At 34.2% G+C, this 21052-nt stretch overlaps 1 protein-coding gene across 3 annotated transcripts in view; it reads left to right on the forward strand.

Annotated features, from left to right (window-relative positions):
• LOC126773779 (uncharacterized) overlaps positions 1-21052 on the forward strand; it is a 142009-nt gene that overhangs the window by 11631 nt on the left and 109326 nt on the right. For 2 of the 3 annotated variants that reach the window (XM_050494930.1, XM_050494929.1), the window contains exons 3-5: positions 2705-2840; positions 7123-7217; positions 9440-9584. In XM_050494930.1, the coding sequence (XP_050350887.1) occupies positions 2705-2840; positions 7123-7217; positions 9440-9584 (376 nt within the window). Of the gene's footprint in view, positions 1-1375; positions 1513-2704; positions 2841-7122; positions 7218-9439; positions 9585-21052 lie in introns of those variants that run through there. The other variant, XM_050494931.1, reaches the window with a different exon arrangement.

Raw genomic sequence — 21052 nt, forward strand, 5'->3', positions numbered from 1 at the left:
ATTTCACTGAAGTTCTGCCACATGTGAATTCTACCAACCCGCATTGGAGCAGCGTGGTGGAATAAGCTCCAAACCTTCTCCTCAAAAAGAGGAGAGGAGGCCTTTAGCCCAGCAGTGGGACATTCACAGGCTGTTACGGTTACGGTTACGGTATCAATTACATTTAATGTTAATTACTTTAATTAATCGACTTATTACGCAGACCTAAATCCGTTGAAAATTTCATCACAATATATTTATACAAACTGTATATTTATCTTAAACAATAAATCACGCTCAACCCCGTATACTACATCTGGTTATAACGTCCACCATAGAGCTTATCTTGGCACTCGTAGTCGGTTTACTCTTGTTATTACTATTGTTTTTCATCGAATAAAACGCACATTACTAGTATAAATGTAAAATGGTAACCGTTATCTTATCTATAGACGCGTATCGATATAACGTCAGCCAATCTCGAGTATTAAACGTTTATTATCGATACTAGACCGAAAAATGATAGTCGATACAGAAAAAGATGGCGTGGACACACTAGCATTAAATATTTCAGCGTCGCAATATGTGTCGCGTAACTTATATATATTATAGGATTTTAAATTAAAATTTATTTGAAGATAAATATGATTTCTTAATATCACATAAAGTATTATAAAATAAGCATCATGTGAAAAAAAAAATTTATAACGAATAATTAGTGCACAATTTTTCCTAGTATCATAAATAGAAAGATATTTTGCAAATGTAATGTTTGTTTTTTAACCAATGTAATTTATTCATTGGTGGTAAGGGTTTGTGCTAGCTCGTCTGGGTAGGTACCACCAGTACTTGGTATAGTTGTGTTCCGGTTTGAAAGGTGTGTGAGCCAGTGTAATTACAGGCACAAGGGACATAACATCTTAGTTCCCAAGGTTGGCGGCGCATTGGCGATATATGCGGTGGTTAACATTTCTTACAATGCCAATGTGCTAAAGCGTTAATGACTACTTACCATCAGGTGGCCCATACGAGCGTTCGCCTACCTATTCTAGAAAAATAAAAAAAATATTCATTTCATTATCGTTATATATTAATGGCGATAGAAACCGCATCTTTCGATAAACGCGTCGAACATTAAAATCGATCGCACTGCGTTTCGCGTCAAAATGTAGCCGTCCCTTAATACACTTAAAAATCTTAATCACTAAAAAAATCCGTTTATTTTCGCTTACCATCGCACGCTTTTGAAATTTAATCTGTTCCGTGTGTTCTTCTTGTTTGCTTTTAGTATTGTTTACCGGTTTATACGTCGGAAATAGACAAATCATATCCGTTGATTCATGTCTTATATCAATAGTTATCAAAGGAATCATTCCTATTCGGTTATTACGATATGATGCAAGTCCATGTAAAATGTGCGTTTACAGTGATGTGTTGTTTTTGACGACTTTTATGTGTTGTTTGTTGTTTTCGTGTTGTGGAAACGGACCAATGGTTATCGAGGAATCTCGTATGCATCGAAAAACGTATAATGTGAGTTTGTGAAATCAAAAATTAGAATAAAATGAGTTTTATTAACATGAAAAATAAAAAAACATTTACGTGAGCAACAGTATATATACATTAAAATTAAAAAAGCTTCTTTACAAATTATGACCTTGTGGAACTGTGGCAGAAATGAAAGTAGGTAGCATTTCTCCGTTGAATCGCAATACCGATCCTCCGGCCGAAAAATGAACCAGCCTAGTAAAATCAAATAGAATTATTATGTTATATAATTGGTATGATATGAGATATAAGACTTGTTGCAAGAGCTACAATTCATTCATAAATTTGTTTTGTATCATACAATTGTTAGTAGTTTATCTTTCACAGATAACAAACGATCCATTTCTTTGTTAGATTGTATTTGTATGTTCAAAACATTCTTAGAATACAATATATAAATATTAAAACATTAATTATTATATTTCTGCTAATGAGGTCATGAATAAATATCGCTAGTAGCTTGCTGGTCTATTTGCCAGCCAGTTGGGAACATTGAATTCAAATTTTAAAAAAAATATTTCAATGCATTAAATTTCTTATTGGTAGTAAAAACGCTTAATCAAACACTTGTGCACTATAAAATACCATGTGCCACCTTGACCAAAGTCGGTCAAGAGGACACCATCAGGTACATTTGAACTATAGTAACAAAACCATCTAGAGTAACAGTTTAACACTCATTTGGAGATTATGGTGTTGTATAACTGCCTCGTTTTTCTTGTGGCTTGATGTAAGGCCGCAGACCCGGGGGTCCTGGATTCAATTCCTAGGTCGGGCCAGTAAAAAGTTATTGGGTTTTTCTGTCAGAAAATTCTCAGTAGCAGCCCGGAGTCTGGAAGTTGGAAGTGTGTACACTCCCGTGTCTCGGAAAGGACGTAAAGCCGTTGGTCCTGCGCCTGAACTCTTTCCGGTCGTGTCGGATTGCGGGTCGGTGCGGAGAAAAACCCAATAACTTTTTATCGACCCGACCTGGGGCTTAGACTCAAGACTTTGGGTTCTGCGACCTTTTATCTTGCCACTATACCAACGAGACGATATGAATGATATATATACATATTGTGTATAAATTTGTGGTTACCACGTCCATTCTAACCTTCAACTTGGGGATTAACTAATTATTATTGGGGTTTGTAAAGTATATTATGTTTTACTCATTGGGTTATTTTATCTGTTTCAGGTCCCAACAGAAATTAACTTCAATCGTTACAAAGTTCAACACGCGGGTCTGCCGAGCGGTGTCCAAGTGACCCCGCTACCTCTCGTCGGCTCCGACCACGAGTTAATGTTTAATGTAACATGGAACCCACCGACTGGTACGTGTAAAATGTAGTATAGCTTACTTGTGATGGTGGGCAAACTCAAGTGGTACAAACTACATTACAAATTCCTGCGTGTCGATTTAACGGAGGATCACTTTGAGCCAGTGTTAGAATAGTTAATGGGTGGTAGGAATAATTAGGAGGTCCATTTAAAAATATATGAATTCATTTGTATAAAATAAACTTAAAATAATCACCTAAGATGGCTCAGGAACAGATGAATCATTACTGATGATTGCAGCTTCAAGCCCAGGAAAGCACTTCTGAAATTTTTGTTTATTCTACATCCCATGCTCGATTGTGAAGGAAAATATAATGAGGACACGTCCATGTGTCGAATCGAACTCATGTGTATTCACCATGCATTGGAGCAACGTGATGGAATAATCTCCAAACCTTCTAAAGAGGAGAGGAATCCTATACAAAAACTATATAAACTATATATATTAGTAATTATTTAATATGACAATATTAAATTTAAATAATTTTAAACATAGCACGTGAAGTATTTATTAAGAAACAATGTTAATATTTTGTGTAAATATACAATTAAAGTAACAATGGTTTTACGCAGTCTTACGCGGGTAGCAAGTTTTGGGGAGCGGCCAAGCAGCTAGTCTTGTCCAACGTCATTCTCATTAATCATTACAAAGTTTCTTTCTTTATTTATGAAGACAAACAAGCAAGATATAACCACATAGCAAGCAGAACTTATTACTACAATTGGCTTCTAATAAAATTACAGTCTCATAGAGACTTAGCTTTCATACCAAAAAAGAGCACAAGATGAATTATAAACATAGATCAAATAGACGAAATTTTATTGATGTCTGTAGGAACTTTAATCCGCAATCTTTGGTTAAGATTAAAATATTAAAACTGGCCCAAATTGTATAAATTATACAATCATAAAAGTTTGTTTTAAACACTTTGTTGCACTGTTACTGCTCCGATCCTTCAATTATTTATAAAACTCAGCTTTATAATGTAAAATATAGATAAATTATTTTAAGTGCCAATTTTTATTATTCAGTTATAAAACTTAATAACTTAAGTTGACCTGTTTCTCTTACTGTTAATACCAATTTTAAAATAATATAATATATATATATAAAAAGCCGAGATGGCCCAGTGGTAAGAACGCGTGAATCTTAACTGATGATCGTGGGTTCAAACCCGGGCAAGCACCACTGAATTTTCATGTGCTTAATTTGTGATTATAATTCATCTCGTGCTTTACGGTGAAGGAAAACATCGTGAGGAAACCTGCATGTGTCTAATTTCACTGAAGTTCTGCCACATGTGAATTCTACCAACCCGCATTGGAGCAGCGTGGTGGAATAAGCTCCAAACCTTCTCCTCAAAAAGAGGAGAGGAGGCCTTTAGCCCAGCAGTGGGACATTCACAGGCTGTTACGGTTACGGTATATATGTATATATATATATATATATATATATATATATATATATATATATATATATATTAATGAAATATTCATTAATGATTTATACTAATTATATCGTTTAACAAAAAAATATATAGATATTATTATATTTGTATTATTAGTGGGAAAAGCCACCAGGTTCGAGTTTGATTGAGCACCTGAAGTATTTAGTTCTGCAGCCATAATAAGCTTGCTTCTAAGCCAACGAGGTTATATCAGCCAGTGTTTATTAATATAATAAAGCTAGATGCTTAGAATTATAAAAACTTCCCATCAATAATAACACTTTGTATTTAGTTAATGAGATGAACTTGGCTATAATTAAATTATTATACGGCTATAATTAATATATTATTTTTGAGAGTCGTCGAGAGAGGTCGAGACCGTAGCGCACAGTTTCATTTTATATGATATATGTCTGGCTATAAGAATTTCCCGTAAAATGAAACCAAAACAAAATGCTAATTTCTATCGTTAATCAATGTAAAAGTCTATCTCATCATGAGCCATGTGTTTCTTTAAGCACTTTGAATGTATTAAGGTGGTGACTGACCTGTATATTCGAGTAAATATAATAAAATTATTTAGTAAAATTTGTAAGTATGTAAAGTCTATTAGTAGTAACTAAAGTATAGTAAATATGTATATTAATTTAATGAATCTAAACACAGTTTAAGAGAGCACACATAGGTAATTGGTACATATTACCTTAATTTTTCTAATACACACATACGTACATACATAACAATACAAAAAATGCATGTGTTGCATTGGTTGTTCAATTTTTTTAAATAGAATAGAACGCTGAAGAAACAAACAAAGACATATTATTATATACTATGTACAACATGAAATCATTCTTATCACGTCAATAATCTAAATTTAAAGCGGTTAAAAATGATAAGCGCAGTTTAACAATATTATATTCTAGAAACTTCTCCAGAACTATATAAGTTGGTATAAGATTTGTGTATATTTTCTTACTACTTGCACTTAGAAATAGATAAATGTGTTATTATTAGCTGACATTTTTCAACACACCGCTCGCTGTGTTTGCAACGAGCGCATACGCACATTTTAAGCAGACGCCGTAACTTATCATCCGTTGCGGATGTTACAAAACGTTAATATTATAGGTCAGTCGCCAGCTTTAGAAAATTAATAATTTACAGCTAACCCGGTAAAAATATTCACTAGTTCAAACATCAGTATTATTACTCATTGACTTCGTATACTTAGCTCTGATTAATGAGTATTATGTGTGTCTGGAGCGCGTTCCATTGAAGGTTGTTAAATATCTAAAAATAACACGTGTTCGGTAGAATTTCGAAATAGATTATTATCATTTTCTTTTATAGAATAGCTAGATGGACGAACATATGCGCCACCTGATGGTAAGTGGTCATCAACGCCCATAAACATTGGCATTGTAAAAAATGTTAACCATCGCTTACATCGCCAAAGCGTCACTAACCTTGGGAGCTAAGATGTTATATCCCTTGTGCCTGTAATTACACTGGCTTACTCACCATTCAAACCAGAACACAACAATACTAAGCACTGCTATTTTGCGGTAGAATATCTGATGAGTGGGTGGTACTTACCCAGATGAGCTTGCGAATAGCCCTACCACCACTAATATTAATATTGAAGATTAATATTGTTATAGTCATATGTGGATTTGATAGCTTTGTGCAAGCTCGTCTTGATAATATTAAGTATTTTTGTGTTCCGGTTTGAAGGGTTTGTGTGACAGTAACTACGGGCCGAGATGGCCTAGTGCTTAGAACGCGTGAATCTTAACCGATGATCGTGGGTTCAAACCCGGGCAAGCACCACTGAATTTTCATGTGCTTAATTTGTGATTATAATTCATCTCGTGCTCGATGGTGAAGGAACACATCATGAGGAAATCTGCATGTGTCTACACATGTGACGTAATTTCATTGAAATTACGTCACATGTGTATTCTGCCAACCCGCATTGGAGCAGCGTGGTGAAATAAGCTTAAAAACTTCTCCTCAAAAAGGGAGAGGAGGCCTTAGCCCAGCAGTGGAACATTAACAGGCTGCTACTGTAACTACAGGCACAAAAGGACGTAATTTTTGTTCCTGAGGTTGTTGGTGCGTTGATGATGTAAAGTATTATATAGTATTTCATACAATGATAATTACTTACCATCAAGTGAACCATTTGGCAGTCTGCCTATTGAATTAAAAGAATAATGGAAAAATGTGGTTTTTGTTTCTTTTTTATTGATTACATTATAAATAAAATACTATTCTGATTTAAATCATAAAAAATCATATTTCAGAACTGTTAAAATGGAATCATTGTCATAAAGTTGGACGAATTTCAAAGTTAAATAATATCGTTTATGTAGAACGCAACAATTTCTAATATTATTGTATTTAAATTAACATTTAGTAAAATATTTAATTCTACTGTTATAATTTGAATAAATGTTGGCAATGTCGTCGAATAATTAATCAACTATGCTAAATATATACATTACGCGAGTGTGCATTTATAAAGCTGGTGAGTTTGTGCGTAATAAACCACATTTACAAATTGTTTTCTATTTCATAAATCTGATATTCCGAAGGGACAATAATCCATCTCGAGAAATAACTACGAGTTTTACAAGACTCAAACTAAAGTAACATTAACATTAAGTACATTTTACTGCCGCTCAAAGACCTCCCATTGATATGAGTTTGATCAATTCTTGGTATTCCATCACGCTGCACCAACATGTTTGGTAAACATTATAAGTTTATCACATTATCGTTATTCTTTTTTCAAATAATTGACTGTTCCTTTTCTCCTTAGGTCCGCAAGTTCGTGAATATTCTCTAGAGGTCCACAGTTTGACTGACACAGTGGACTGCAGATCAAACTTGTGCTACGAATACAACATTCCAGGGGTAAGGACTTCATCTAAACTGTAAATGACCTTACAATATAAGAATCGGTACAAAGATAAAACAATCTTTAGATTTTCGTATTCCATGCTATCATATATGTATTATTAATACAACACTGTTTCACTTAACTGTATATATCAATTTTTTTTTAAAGTAAAGTGCATTTATAAACAACTTAGCCGACATAAAAAACGCCATTTTCATGATCACTATAGACGAACTAAATAAAATTATGTCAGACGTCCCTTAAACTTATATGTTTTATTAGATTCTACAATATATTATAGCCGTTAGGCAAAGTTACGAAAAAACGAACTCAACTATACCTTTGTCAAAATGATTTGTTGATAGAAATAGTCTTTAGAAGTTAAGCCTGATTGTACCATACGAATGTAAAAGTCCATAGAGAATAATAGCCTTATTTTTATTGGATCCAACAGGAAATGTGACCAAATTGAAGAAATAAGTAAAAAGGATCTGCATTCCTTCCAAGCTATTTTACGTGATAATCATAAAGGTCACGTGACGCTTTTTACTATATGACCAAGGTCACTTCTATAGTAAATATTACGACTATAGTAAATTACATAACAATTGCAATTACACTGACTGTACATCGATGTATGATGATGTTCTCCTGACCGATTTCTGCCACGGCTGCCAATCTCAAGAGAGATTAGACTAATTATTGTGCAAAAGTTTGTGCACAAACACAGATTCATTATCTAATCCCTCACTCTCATAATCCGACGGGACGACAATCCGACACGACGCTTTTAACCGACTTATCCGACGTTAATGTGTTTTCCAAGGCGATGGAATATACCCATGTGCCCGGCTGCTGCTGCTGCAGAAAAACTTTTTATTTAATCTGCGGCCTGACTAGACTAGACCAATTAGGCAGTCACGTGACACTGTCATCGATGTATATAAGAGCTAAGAATCGCTTCTGAAAGCGAAATAACTAGTAAATAAGTAATACCGCCCTAGAAAGACCTTCACATAATCGGTAATACTAAAAATGTTTATACCAGACATGAATGTGTACTAAAATTTTAAGAATAGTAACTCAATAACTCATGTCGGTGTTTTTCATCGAATCATTCATTTTGATCGTGAATAAAAAATAGAACAACCAATTTAACTGTGCAAAATTAAATTCAATGTTACGTCTATCTATGCGGAAGTACATATTACTATTTCTGACAGCATTATATATATTTTTTGTAAGCTGAAATGTCAGTATTGAATGAAATTTTAGTTGACAAGTATTATGATAAGGTTAAAAGCCAAGCCAATTACGAATGACGAAAAAATCCTTATAATATTTCCATCACACGAAAAATGTTTATAATAAATTTATAAATATTAATATTGTGGTTGGTATTCATTTAAACCAGTTTTGACAGAATCATTAGCATTTGATTTTCAGGATCTGATATTTTTGATAATAATGAAAACCGACGGTTTAACGCACTTGTAAGTTATTCCTATTTTTATATGTGTTAAAACACATCATCATATCTATCATCATCATTATAATAGCAGATTCGTCTACTGCACTAGATAGTTGGACTGCTTTATGATATTCCTAAAACAAGCTAAATTATACTCAATTTTATTAAATTTTATTTTAAAATAATTTTTAAACACACATTTATTTTAATCTACGAAAAAAATTAATGATATATATATCGTTTATTGTTTTCTATGTCACCAGAATCAATCGTTCGAAATACGTTCATAGTATTGTATTTACTCATATTCAATTATTATTATATACCTTTTGATGAAAAATCAATTTTATAAAATATTGTCCTTTTACCGCGTCTGTTTGGCTGTCAGATTTAGGTGTATAATTCATTAAGGTTTTATATAAATTGGCTGAAATATGACGATGATTGTTAACGATACCAGAAAGAACTCAAGGAGCTTTACTGGCATATGCCACGTGAACTATTACAGTTATATTTATTACGAGATAAACGTTGAAAACCCTTATTATGCCCATTTGAATGAGTAGTTAATCAATATTAAATGAGACCTGAATAATTACAGTCGCTAAATATATATAAACTGCCATCTATAAATGCTTGTAATACTCATCATTAAAGCTGACTAGAAATCACCATTGTTTATTTGATCGACTTAATTATTTGCACCCAAAATAATAATAGAAAAATTTGAATTTAAAAAATTATCTGTGATATTTATTCTATTAGGAATCGCTCTGGAGTGTGATCCCAGCATATGCCAGTCCAGTACCCGAAGGTTGTGCAGTGAGACCAGGTTGTGCATATCTAGTGAAGTTAATTGCACATCCATGGGATGGTCACACAGTTGCTAATCTGTTGGTTGAACTTGCTGGTAAGTACAAATTTATTGTTTAAAAAATGTGTCTGCTGGTCCGTCTGGATGGGTTCCACCCATTCTCACATGATTGATTGTCCACTTGCATGTGGGGAACATTACTACATATCATGTATTTGCTTAACGACGTAGCAATATATGTTCATAGTTTAGAAAGATTTCTCTACTAACAATGAAAACGGAAACTTTAAATATAGATATATATATATATACTTTTACTCAACAAAGCTGTTTTGTAAGCTTGACGCGAAGAAAAAATATATTGAAATCACAATTAAATTAAGTTTATTTTATGTTCGTAATACTTCAATTTTTGTTGCACTGTGATTTTGGAAAACTTCTTTTGTACTACAGTATCTACAGTTCAAAGATTGTTTTTGTATATAAAATTGGTAGGCGAACGGGTCATCCGATATTAAGTAATCCACACCGCCGAAAAGCAATGCGTCAATGCGCTAACAATCTTGGGAATTAAGATGGCTCACTCACCCCTTAAACTGAAACAACAGTACTGAGCATTGCAGACGAGCTTGCATAAAGCCCTATCACCAAGTACCAATCAAATAATACAAATATACTTCATATATTGTTATAAAGAAATCTATATACTTGTCAAAAGTCTTCATGAACGCGAGCATAGTCCGTGTTGTTTAAAATAACATAAAACCAACTGAATTTTTTATTTCAAAATTTCTTATAAAACCTGCAACAGAAATAGCATGACTGGTATATGTAACCATTACATTGAAATTTGTTTATCCAGTAATTTCTCTAAGACTTTTCCATTACGTATGCATAGATATTGTTTATTTCATAAAATTCATAGTTCTTAAAGCGTGTGTTAGATCAATGTCGAATTTACTTAAACCTGTCTTCAATAGCTGCAGTGAAGCAATTTGTAAATGTTTGGAAGTCTGAATAAACTTTATAATATAATGCTTCGAATGCGTTATGTATCAATTTGTACAGTGCACTCCAAATTTTTATGAAACTATCGATTTTTTTGTTTCATTTCATAATACAACTAAAATGAATTATTTGCTTTGTCAAAGTAAATGATTCGGACAATTTATAACGGTTACGATACAGTCCCGATCCAACTTAGATGGAACCGCTGTTTGTGTTAGTAGATTATATAAACGCTTAAACGTATATAACGATTCGATTGCGATAAAGTGACAATTTGTTAGTAGAAATGGCTCCCTGTTCTGTTTAGTAGGTGTAGTAGGATACTTTTAATTATAGAGCTAAAATAGTTCACATGTGCATGTTTGTATATACATTTTAGTGCTAAACGTGTCATTACAAAGTGTTATGAATAGTATATTACTCTAACGCACCGCTTTGCGAAATACCACTCATCACGAGATCTTCTAAACTATCAGCCCAATTGACTTGAAATTTTACACAGTTACTCCTTCCCCGACGTAGTCCCTAAGAATTTTATACAAATCCTTTCCAAAATACATTTTTCTTTTTATCTACCACGTGCAAAGCCGGGTCGATTAGCTAGATTTTATATTGACTGTTTTCATCTTACGGGTTTGTCTGAAGAAATCGCTATTTAGATAACACAGCCTTATATACCTTTCTCTTTCTTTAGACCTTAAAACGTTTTAAGTCTGAAGTGTACAATATATTAACTCTCTAACAACTCTTTAACAATAATAATAAGTTCCCTATATTCACTTCTACGACGCAACTCCACTATGGATCGAATAACAATCATACAGTACAGTAATAGCCTGTGAATATCCCACTGCTAGGCTAAGGCCTCCTCTCCTTTTTTGAGGAGAAGGTTACGAGCTTATTCCATCACGCTGCTCCAATGCGAGGTTGGTGGAATACACATTTGACAGAATTTCAATAAAATTAGACACTTGCAGGTTTCCTCACGATGTTTTCCTTAACCTTCAAGTACGAGATAATTATAAACGCAAATGAAGAACATGAAAATTCGTTCGATCGTCGTTTAGGATTCACGCGTTCTATCCACTGAGCTATCTTTTTTAGGGCCACACGATCGTTTTACCCATTCACACTAGATAAACCACTCGTTACATCGTTAAAATGCCACTAACCATAGGACTTAAGATATTGTCTCTTGTGCCTGTAATTACACTGGCGTACTGACATTTCAAACTACCATGCAAAGATTTACATACTGATTAAGGATGCTTAGTAGTAAAATAATTTAAATATGTATTTTGCCCATTCAAACGGGCCTGCCGACCGTACCGGTCGAATTCTATCAGATGTGCGATTGCGACGTAAGATTTATATTAGTACGTTTCATTACATTTATAAAATAGAAAACACGTTATAAAATATTATTTAAAAAAATCTAAATCCGTTTATAAATATTTACGCTGACCGCGTACAGAGGAATAATAAAAAAACATTAAACAATAAAAGTGGTCGTAAATTTTGGCCGAAATTAATTACTTTATATAAATGTCGGTATAAAGAAATGCATCATAGTTATTCCTGTACTTTTGTTTCACGTTCAATTGTATTTCAATGCCGAGTGTACTATTCGTCTGTTTTTTATTCGATCAACACTTTGTTTTACAGTTTACATTAAAAAAAAGAAAAACTTAATTATTAGCGCTAGACAGAAATATTTTGTATTACTACGCATGATGAGGATATTACCGTGTATCGAATAACTCGTAAAGCTTTGGTACGAACTTGTCATGCGAATCTGTATGAAATCACTTCATTACTCCGGGTGATAATGAAGTGATTTCTTACAGATTCGCATACACATAGTAAAATGTTGACAACTTTTTGTGAATGGGCACCTGATGTTAAGCAGTCACCTCCGCCCATAGCCATTGGCGGTATAAGAAATATTAACCACACATTATATCGCCAATTCGCCACCAACCTTGGGAACTAATATGTTATGTCCCTTGTACCTGTAATTACACTGGCTCACTTACCCTTCAAACTCCAGTTTGAGGGGTGAGTGAGCCTGTGTAATTACAGGTACAACAGTGTAAAAAAAAGGTTAGTGAATCAGTAACACAATAATACAAGTAGTGCTGTTTTGCGGTAGAATATCTGATGAGTGGGTGGTACCTACCCAGACGAGCTTGCACAAAGCCTTACCACCAGTGAAACTTTACTATAAAAAACCAAACGGCAATCTTTTGTTAAGATTCAGGTGTTCTAACCGCTGGGCTATAAGGCATTAATGCGTAATAATAATAACAAACAATATCCAAGGTTGAAACAAAGTAATATTATTAACAATATATATTATACTTGTAACATATTTCAGTTAGTTTAATTCTATCAAAACATTGTAGACGAAAACAAATATATTTTGTTATACAAACGCGTTTGTAAATTTGCCAAAGAAAACAAGTCATCATCGTAAAAACTAAATCAGATATTCATGATCGAGTTCATATAGTTTATGTCAATAGAAATTGTACAATATCTGAACGATCACGTAGTTTTTTTGAGTAGTGTATAATAATTTTATAGAATGAAGATATTTCTGGACGAGTTTGTTCTCAGATCTGGTCACCCTAATGACCCATCTTCTAGATATTTAACAGTAATGCGAATAAGCGATTATGTTAACGTGACTTCCTCTGTAACTTTAATTAGTTGTGGTAGGTAGTAATAACTGGTGGTAGGGCTTTGTGCAAGCTCGTCTGGGTAGGTACCACCCACTCATCAGATATTCTACCGCAAAACAGCAATACTTGATATTGTTGTGTTCCGGTTTGAAGGGTGAGTGAGCCAGTGTAATTACAGGCACAAGGGACATAAAATCTTAGTTCCCAAGGTTGGTGGCGCATTGGATATGTAAGCGATGGTTGACATTTCTTACAATGCCAATGTCTAAGAGCGTTGGTGACCACTTACCATCAGGTGGCCCATATGCTCGTCCGCCTTCCTATTCTATAAAAAAAAAAAAAAAAGGATATATCGATATAGAACGACACGGTATATATTAAGTTATTTTGGCTACACGATACGCTTCTTTATATCGTATTCCTACAAAAATATCGCAATGTTTTTTTTAAATTTATAATTACGTCAAAAAGGTAAATTGAACAACAAGAGCTGCTGGTTTTATATTTAGTCTGAGCAACTGTGAAAAAGGTTTTGCTAAATAAAACTACTTAAAAGCTATAAAACATCGTAAAAACATCAAATAATATTGAATTATATAATCTTTATATAACATATCGATTAGAAAACATTAGTTACGGTACTATCGCGGCTCGATACAAACGCATTCGATACGATTACGATACGATATATCGATACAATACTTTTCAAGACAAGAATTCCTTTGAGTTTCTGTTTTTTTCAGTGCCAGAATGTATTAGCGAAACAGCGTCAGGATTCACGTTCCTATAATAAGTACTAACATATTTTACTATTTGATTAAATAATTTTAAAAAATCACAATAATTCACTGTTTTATAAATAATAAAATTAAGGTGTGATAAAAAATTTTGAATGCTTTGCATGCATTCGTATTGGTCTTGTTTAAACTTCATCAACATTATTCTGTCGAAGTTTCTTAAAAAACATATGTAGTTCGAGTTGGTCTCAATATAATATATAATATATAATATATATATATATATATATATATATATATAGTTATATGTAAGTGCGGAGTTCGGAATCAAGCACGATGCTTAACTCATGCTTGTGATCGAATTTGTGAAATATAAATAAATAACGATATATAACAGATACAATATACTACTGGTTGAGCTTTTCGCAAGTTCGTCTGGGTAGGTACCACCCACTCATCAGATATTCTACCGCAAAACAGCAGTCCTTGGTATTGTTGTGTTCCGGTTTGAAGGGTGAGTAAACCAGTGTAATTACAGGCATAAGGGACATAACATCTTAGTTCCCAAGGTTGGTGGCGCATTGACGATGTAAGCAATGGTTAACATTTCTTACAATGTCAATGCCTATGGGCGTTGTTAACCACTTACTATCAGGTGGCTCATATGCTCGCCCGCCTACCCACTCTATAAAAAAATCTCATTCAAGTCGATTTAACGTTAAACGCTCCAATGGCAAGAGGAGTAAAGATAAATAAACAAATATGACCTTGAATTGAAATGACATTGGTCGAGATCAAAATAATCTGTGGCATCTGTGGTATTCATTACTCATTCTTGAATATTTGCGTTTCGAATGTCGGCGAAGTTATTATCGGAACTTTGGAAATAACGTTAAATTGGATAAGTAGTTAAGTTGAATATGTGTTATAAACTAAGCAGTATTTATTAAAAACCATTACCACAATATAGCAAAGCTATTAGGAAACCGCATTGAATATATAAATTTCAAGTTTGTAGTGTCTAGGTAGTATGATTATGCCAAGACAATGTTGTTGTCGGTGAAAATATTTTTATCACTTATGAGTAAATTTGGGGTCTATTGCACTTACTGGAACAGATATATTTAAATATAATTAAATTTATTTACAATTTAACAAATTTAAAAAATGTATTCAGTCACTCAGACGACACAAGGACGCTTTATTGTAAAATTATTGTAAAATATAAGATATAAAAAATGGTACCTATTCATATTTTAAGTGATGTATGATATAAAAAAAAATGGTGTTAGTACCACGTTACTCACGAGAAATGATGTGTAAACATGTGAGCGCTCAGTGTCAGTTAGTCCCTACCGTGTACCGATCTCACGCACACATTAACAAATCATACGCTGACCGCTGACGTCATCTGACACTCGAAATCTTACTCTGACGTCATCTGACGCTCGAAATTTCAAGCTTACTCGTGCCGTGTACGAAACGCTACGATGTTTATACTTCAATAATTTTTGTATTGTATTATCTTAATATGCAATAAGAACCCATTACTTTTTAATTTTAGAATTTGTACTTATATTGGAACAAGAGATCTTTAGGAATGTTACTTAAGCATATTATTAATTTTATTACGAACAAAGATTGAAGTTAAATATTACAATTTACAAATATAACGAAATATTTGATTACATAAATAATTTTAAGAATACCGTTAACAGCGTTCTATCTTAATTGACATGCATTGTTCTATCGGAATTAGACATTACTCTATGAATTAAATGCCTTAAAACGAACCCGATGTTTTGAAACAAATTTGTTATTAGAAATAGTATTTAAAAAAGTATTTACATTTTAAAAGTATTACGGATATAGACAGGAGTCCTGCTGCCATAAGGAAATAAATAAAATACCGTCACGCTTTAAAAGTAACAGTGCTTAATGTCTCATTGCTGGGCCAAGTTCTTCTATCCTCCTTTTTGAGGAGAAGATATGGAGCTTAGTTCACCACACTGCTCCAATGCACAATATACATATTACCTAACGATGTTTTCCTTTGACCAACCACGTTTATAAACACAAATTCAAAGGAACTTGTCTGGATTTGAACCTGCGATCTTCGGTAAAATTTCACGCGTCACTTGTTTTAATGTTTATATTTTACTCAATTCTTCAAATTCAAATTATTTATTTGCAAAGTTGTCGGTTCATTTTTGATGTTACAATGGTTAAAATCCCGCCACAACAACCATAAGATGGTATGCAAATGTCATATACATCTGTGGAATAATAAATTAAAAGATACTAATAATAAAAAGACGTACGGGACGTTCGATTTTTAAAAAATAAACGTTTTGTAACTAAATATAAAATCATCATTAGGTTTATCTTACTATGATATTAAACACTTAGAAGATTTCACATTAATTACTTATTTGCTAGTCAAATGAGAAATTTGAAAGTAGGTAGACGTGTTTACACGGTATCGTGTTACTTCGTATACATCGCTCGAGGGTCAATGGTATATTTAGGACGCATTAGGAAATTATTATTAAAAAAATTTTAATGGTATATTTAGGACGCATTAGGAAATTATTATTATAAAAAGCCGAGATGGCCCTGTGGTAAGAACGCGTGAATCTTAACCGATGATCGTGGGTTCAAACCCGGGCAAGCACCACTGAATTTTCATGTGCTTAATTTGTGATTATAATTCATCTCGTGCTTTACGGTGAAGGAAAACATCGTGAGGAAACCTGCATGTGTCTAATTTCACTGAAATTGTGCCACATGTGAATTCTACCAACCCGCATTGGAGCAGCGTGGTGGAATAAGCTCCAAACCTTCTCCTCAAAAAGAGGCGAGGAGGCCTTTAGCCCAGCAGTGGGACATTCACAGGCTGTTACGGTTACGGTACGGTAGGAAATTATTTCTTTTGATCGACCTAATGACCATTTGGTTTTTCAGAAAATATTTTGTCAATAATTAATATAATAGAGAATTGTAATCTATATAAATAAATAATGACGAAACAATCGATAATTATTTTGTTGAGCTAATATTCGGTGCGACATGTTGACGAGCGCTTTGACTAAAGTTAATTAAATAAATAATATTTTTGGAATTAGAAATACTGATAAAAAAAAATTGCCGTCACAGAACAGCATGTGATATGTAAACATTGATGGTTATTGAGAATTTATGATTAACCAATAAACAAATAATAATAATATGAGGACATTTTTCACACACGGCCATCTGATCCCAAATTAAGCTTGTACAAAGCTTGTACTATGGAAACCAGACAACTGATAAACTACATATACTACTTTTCTTTTGTAAATACATACTTATATAGATTATACCCAGACTCAAGACAAACAGACATGTTCATGCACACAAATGTCTGTCCTGGGTGGGAATCGAACCCACAACCTTTGGCGTGAAAGCCAAGTATCAACCAACCACGCCAACCGGCTCGTCAATACAGTAAATTAAACAAAAACATAGAAATATATTATATAAACATAAAGGTTGGTTATATATGTCGGCAATACGATTTGGTCGCCCTCCCAAGTTTCAAAATTAGATTTTTGATTGATAATATATATATATATATATCAATCAATCAATCAACAGCCAATCGTTGTCCACTGCTGAACATAGGCCTCTCCCAAGGTGCGCCAAAGCTCCCTGTCCTCCGCCTTCCGCATCCAGTTGGTGCCCGCCACCTTCTTAAGGTCGTCGGTCCACCTGGCTGGAGGGCGCCCTACGCTGCGCTTGCCTATTCGCGGTCTCCACTCTAGGACTCGTCTGCTCCAACGGCCATCGGTCCTACGACATACGTGACCAGCCCACTGCCACTTCAGCCTGCTAATTTTGCAAGCTATGTCGGTGACTCCGGTTCTTTTCCGGATAATCTCATTTCTGATCTTATCCTTCAAAGATACTCCGAGCAAAGCTCGCTCCATAGCACGCTGAGCGACTTTGAATTTGTGGACTAGTCCCGCAGTTAGTGTCCACGTTTCGGCACCGTATGTCATGGCAGGTAAGACGCATTGGTTGAAGACTTTCGTCTTCAAACATTGCGGTATAGACGACTTGAGGACTTGACGAAGGTTGCCAAATGCTGCCCATCCCAAGCGAATTCTTCGATCGGCTTCCTTCTCGAAGTTGTTCCTACCGACTTGTATTATCTGTCCTAGGTAGGTATATTCACTAACAACTTCGAGAGGTTTCCCCTCGACGTATATCGGTCCCGGCACGACATGCCTATTGAACATGACCTTGGTCTTGTCCAAGTTCATACCGAGACCGACACACCGGGAAGACTCGCCTAGGCTACGCAGCATTTCGGTGAGTTGTTCCAGCGACTCTGCTATGATGACGATATCGTCGGCAAATCGAAGGTGTGAGATGTACTCGCCGTTTACATTGACTCCATACCTAGTCCAATCCAGCGTTTTGAAAACGTCTTCCAACGCGTTGGTGAACAGTTTCGGGGATATTACATCCCCCTGTCTCACCCCTCTGCGCAGTTGGATCGCCTTCGTCTTACAGTCCTGGATGTGGACAGTCATTGTAGCGGCGTTGTACAGACATCTCAGTACCTCGATATATCTCCAATCGATATGACATCTCTGCAATGAGTCGAGCACTGCCCAGGTTTCGATGGAGTCGAAGGCTTTCTCGTAGTCCACAAATGCCATACACAGCGGCTGATTGTACTCTTCGGTCTTCTGCACAATCTGCCGAACAGTATGGATGTGGTCCACGGTGCTGTAGCCTGATCGAAAGCCTCGTATTATTCATCGAAATATTCATATATATATATACAAAGTATTTTTATATAGGTTCTCGAAATACACATTTAATTAATTATACATATATATATATATATATATATACATCATATAATTCATCTCACTTCAACCATATTTAGCAAAAAGCTAGGATTATGTATAATTAATTAAATGTGTATTTCGAGAACCTATATAAAAATACTTTGATGTGGATTCTTGTCTGATTAGTTCAGAGGGAATTATATACTATTTATATATTCCGTACTACCTGTAAAAAACTTTTAAAGTTATATTTTAAAAAATTTAAAAGAGCCTTCTTCATTAAATTATATTATGAGAACAAGAACAGAATATTGAATACCACCTATTCAGCAATCAAACACGCTGACAAGACTTATGGGTTGCAAGAATAAAAATAAATATTAATATTTTGTTATTATAAATAAATTAATTATGTGTATAATGATATCATTAAATACTAAACAAAACTTCTTTCATATCACAATGATTCATGACTAACAAAATTATTTGAAGCAAATGATGTTTAACAATCCTATAAATTAAATTAATATGTGTAAGTTAAATTAATGTGAATTTCTTGAGAAATTAAATTATATGAGTTAGAAAGTTAGAGGTAAAAGGTAAAGAGTTTAATATCATAAAAACATTTTTATATATTTTTCTTAACTGAATTGAGTCCGAACCGGCTCAATCAACTATAGAGAGGTGATTTGTGCAAATGAAATCAGTATCATGCTGTGCCTCTTCGTTAAGTCTAAATACATCGTATTACATCTTTAATTTTAACTTCACCTGTAGTCTAGATCAAGTCACAGAACTCAAATTATACAGCTCCACTCACTACCACCACCGATAAAGCTGTTTTTTTGCGCAGAAGCCTAAAAACCGTGGTTAGAACGCGTGAATGTTAACCGATGATCTCGAATTCTATCCAGGCAAGACTTACACATGACTTGCACATGACGTAATTTGTTGTGTTCGCGGTGGTTTGAACCTGCAATATACGTTTTAAATTCATATGTGATTACTGGGAAATCAAACAAAACTTTTTGATATAATGATATTACCACAATAGCAGAAGTACTATCAAGTCATGTCACTTGATAGTACTTCTGCTTAATACTCGATTTATCAATTAGTTGGCAATGTCATCTTTATCTTATCGGAAGCTACGGTTGAAAATGTCGTACTTTGGTTGTACTTAGTAAGTAAATAATCATAAGTGATTTTCGTTAGACATTCATCATGACGGCACGTCATTGTTACGATTATTCAAAGAAATGTCTGTATAACATTGCCTCGGTGTGAGTAATAAAATGAAATAATACTCATTTCAATTTGTAAATAGAAGATTGAAATAAATATAAAATATGGAAAATCTCTGCAGTCCTAAATGACATTATCGACTGTAGACATTCTAAACGGAGAGTAACCAACTACGAAACTACGAAGAAGATATCATAGTGCTGGAGTATGTGTGCAAACACAGATGCACTTTCTGTTCCATCCTCTCAAAATCCAGTGTAATGACAGTCCAACGCAACGCTAGAAAGTTAGGCAGGTAGGTAAGTTCGGGAGTGTTAACACTACGAACTTACGAATTTCAGTTTGCTACTGATAATTTTTTAATTAAAAAAGTCAATCAACCAAATTACTGGTGGGCTTTGTGCAATATTGTTGGTGACCACTTACCATCAGGTAGCCCATTGCTCGTCCGACTGTTTATTAAAAAAAACCGACCCTTTGAACCTAGGACCTCAAGATCTGCAACTCTTATGAGCTGTCCACTAAACCAATGAGACAGTGACTTTATGGCGTAGATAGTTTACTATATTATTTTATTTTTAGACTCGACATAAATATCTCACAATACATATCGTGTTTATAAAAAGCTTTCAGCTTGTGCTATTGACAAAAATACTACGACGCTAGTAGTTCTTCCAGAGAACATGAACCATCAGAGCATCGGACGTATTTCCAGTTGTACAATTTAACTGGTATTTATTTTATTTATCTACATAAAACATCATTAGAACTTGCCCATTGCGCTCTGGGCCTCAGGCTATTGCCAATGGTCCAATACTTCCAAAACCAACATCCAACATTGCCGTAGAGCTCTTCACGTCGTGATTCAGTTAACTTTGTCTAATCTGCTAAACTTGTAAAGTCTACTTTGTTTTACGAATTTGCTGGTCATCGATCGAATGGATTATTTATTTATGGAGGCGTATAAGGTTTACGAGATCGCATGTACGTCAGTCAGTACGTAGTGTTATTTTTACTGGGAACACGAGTGGCGGTGATGGATATAGCTT

The sequence above is a fragment of the Nymphalis io genome, chromosome 15 (assembly GCF_905147045.1).
Source record: "Nymphalis io chromosome 15, ilAglIoxx1.1, whole genome shotgun sequence".
NCBI classification, from domain to species: domain Eukaryota; kingdom Metazoa; phylum Arthropoda; class Insecta; order Lepidoptera; family Nymphalidae; genus Nymphalis; species Nymphalis io.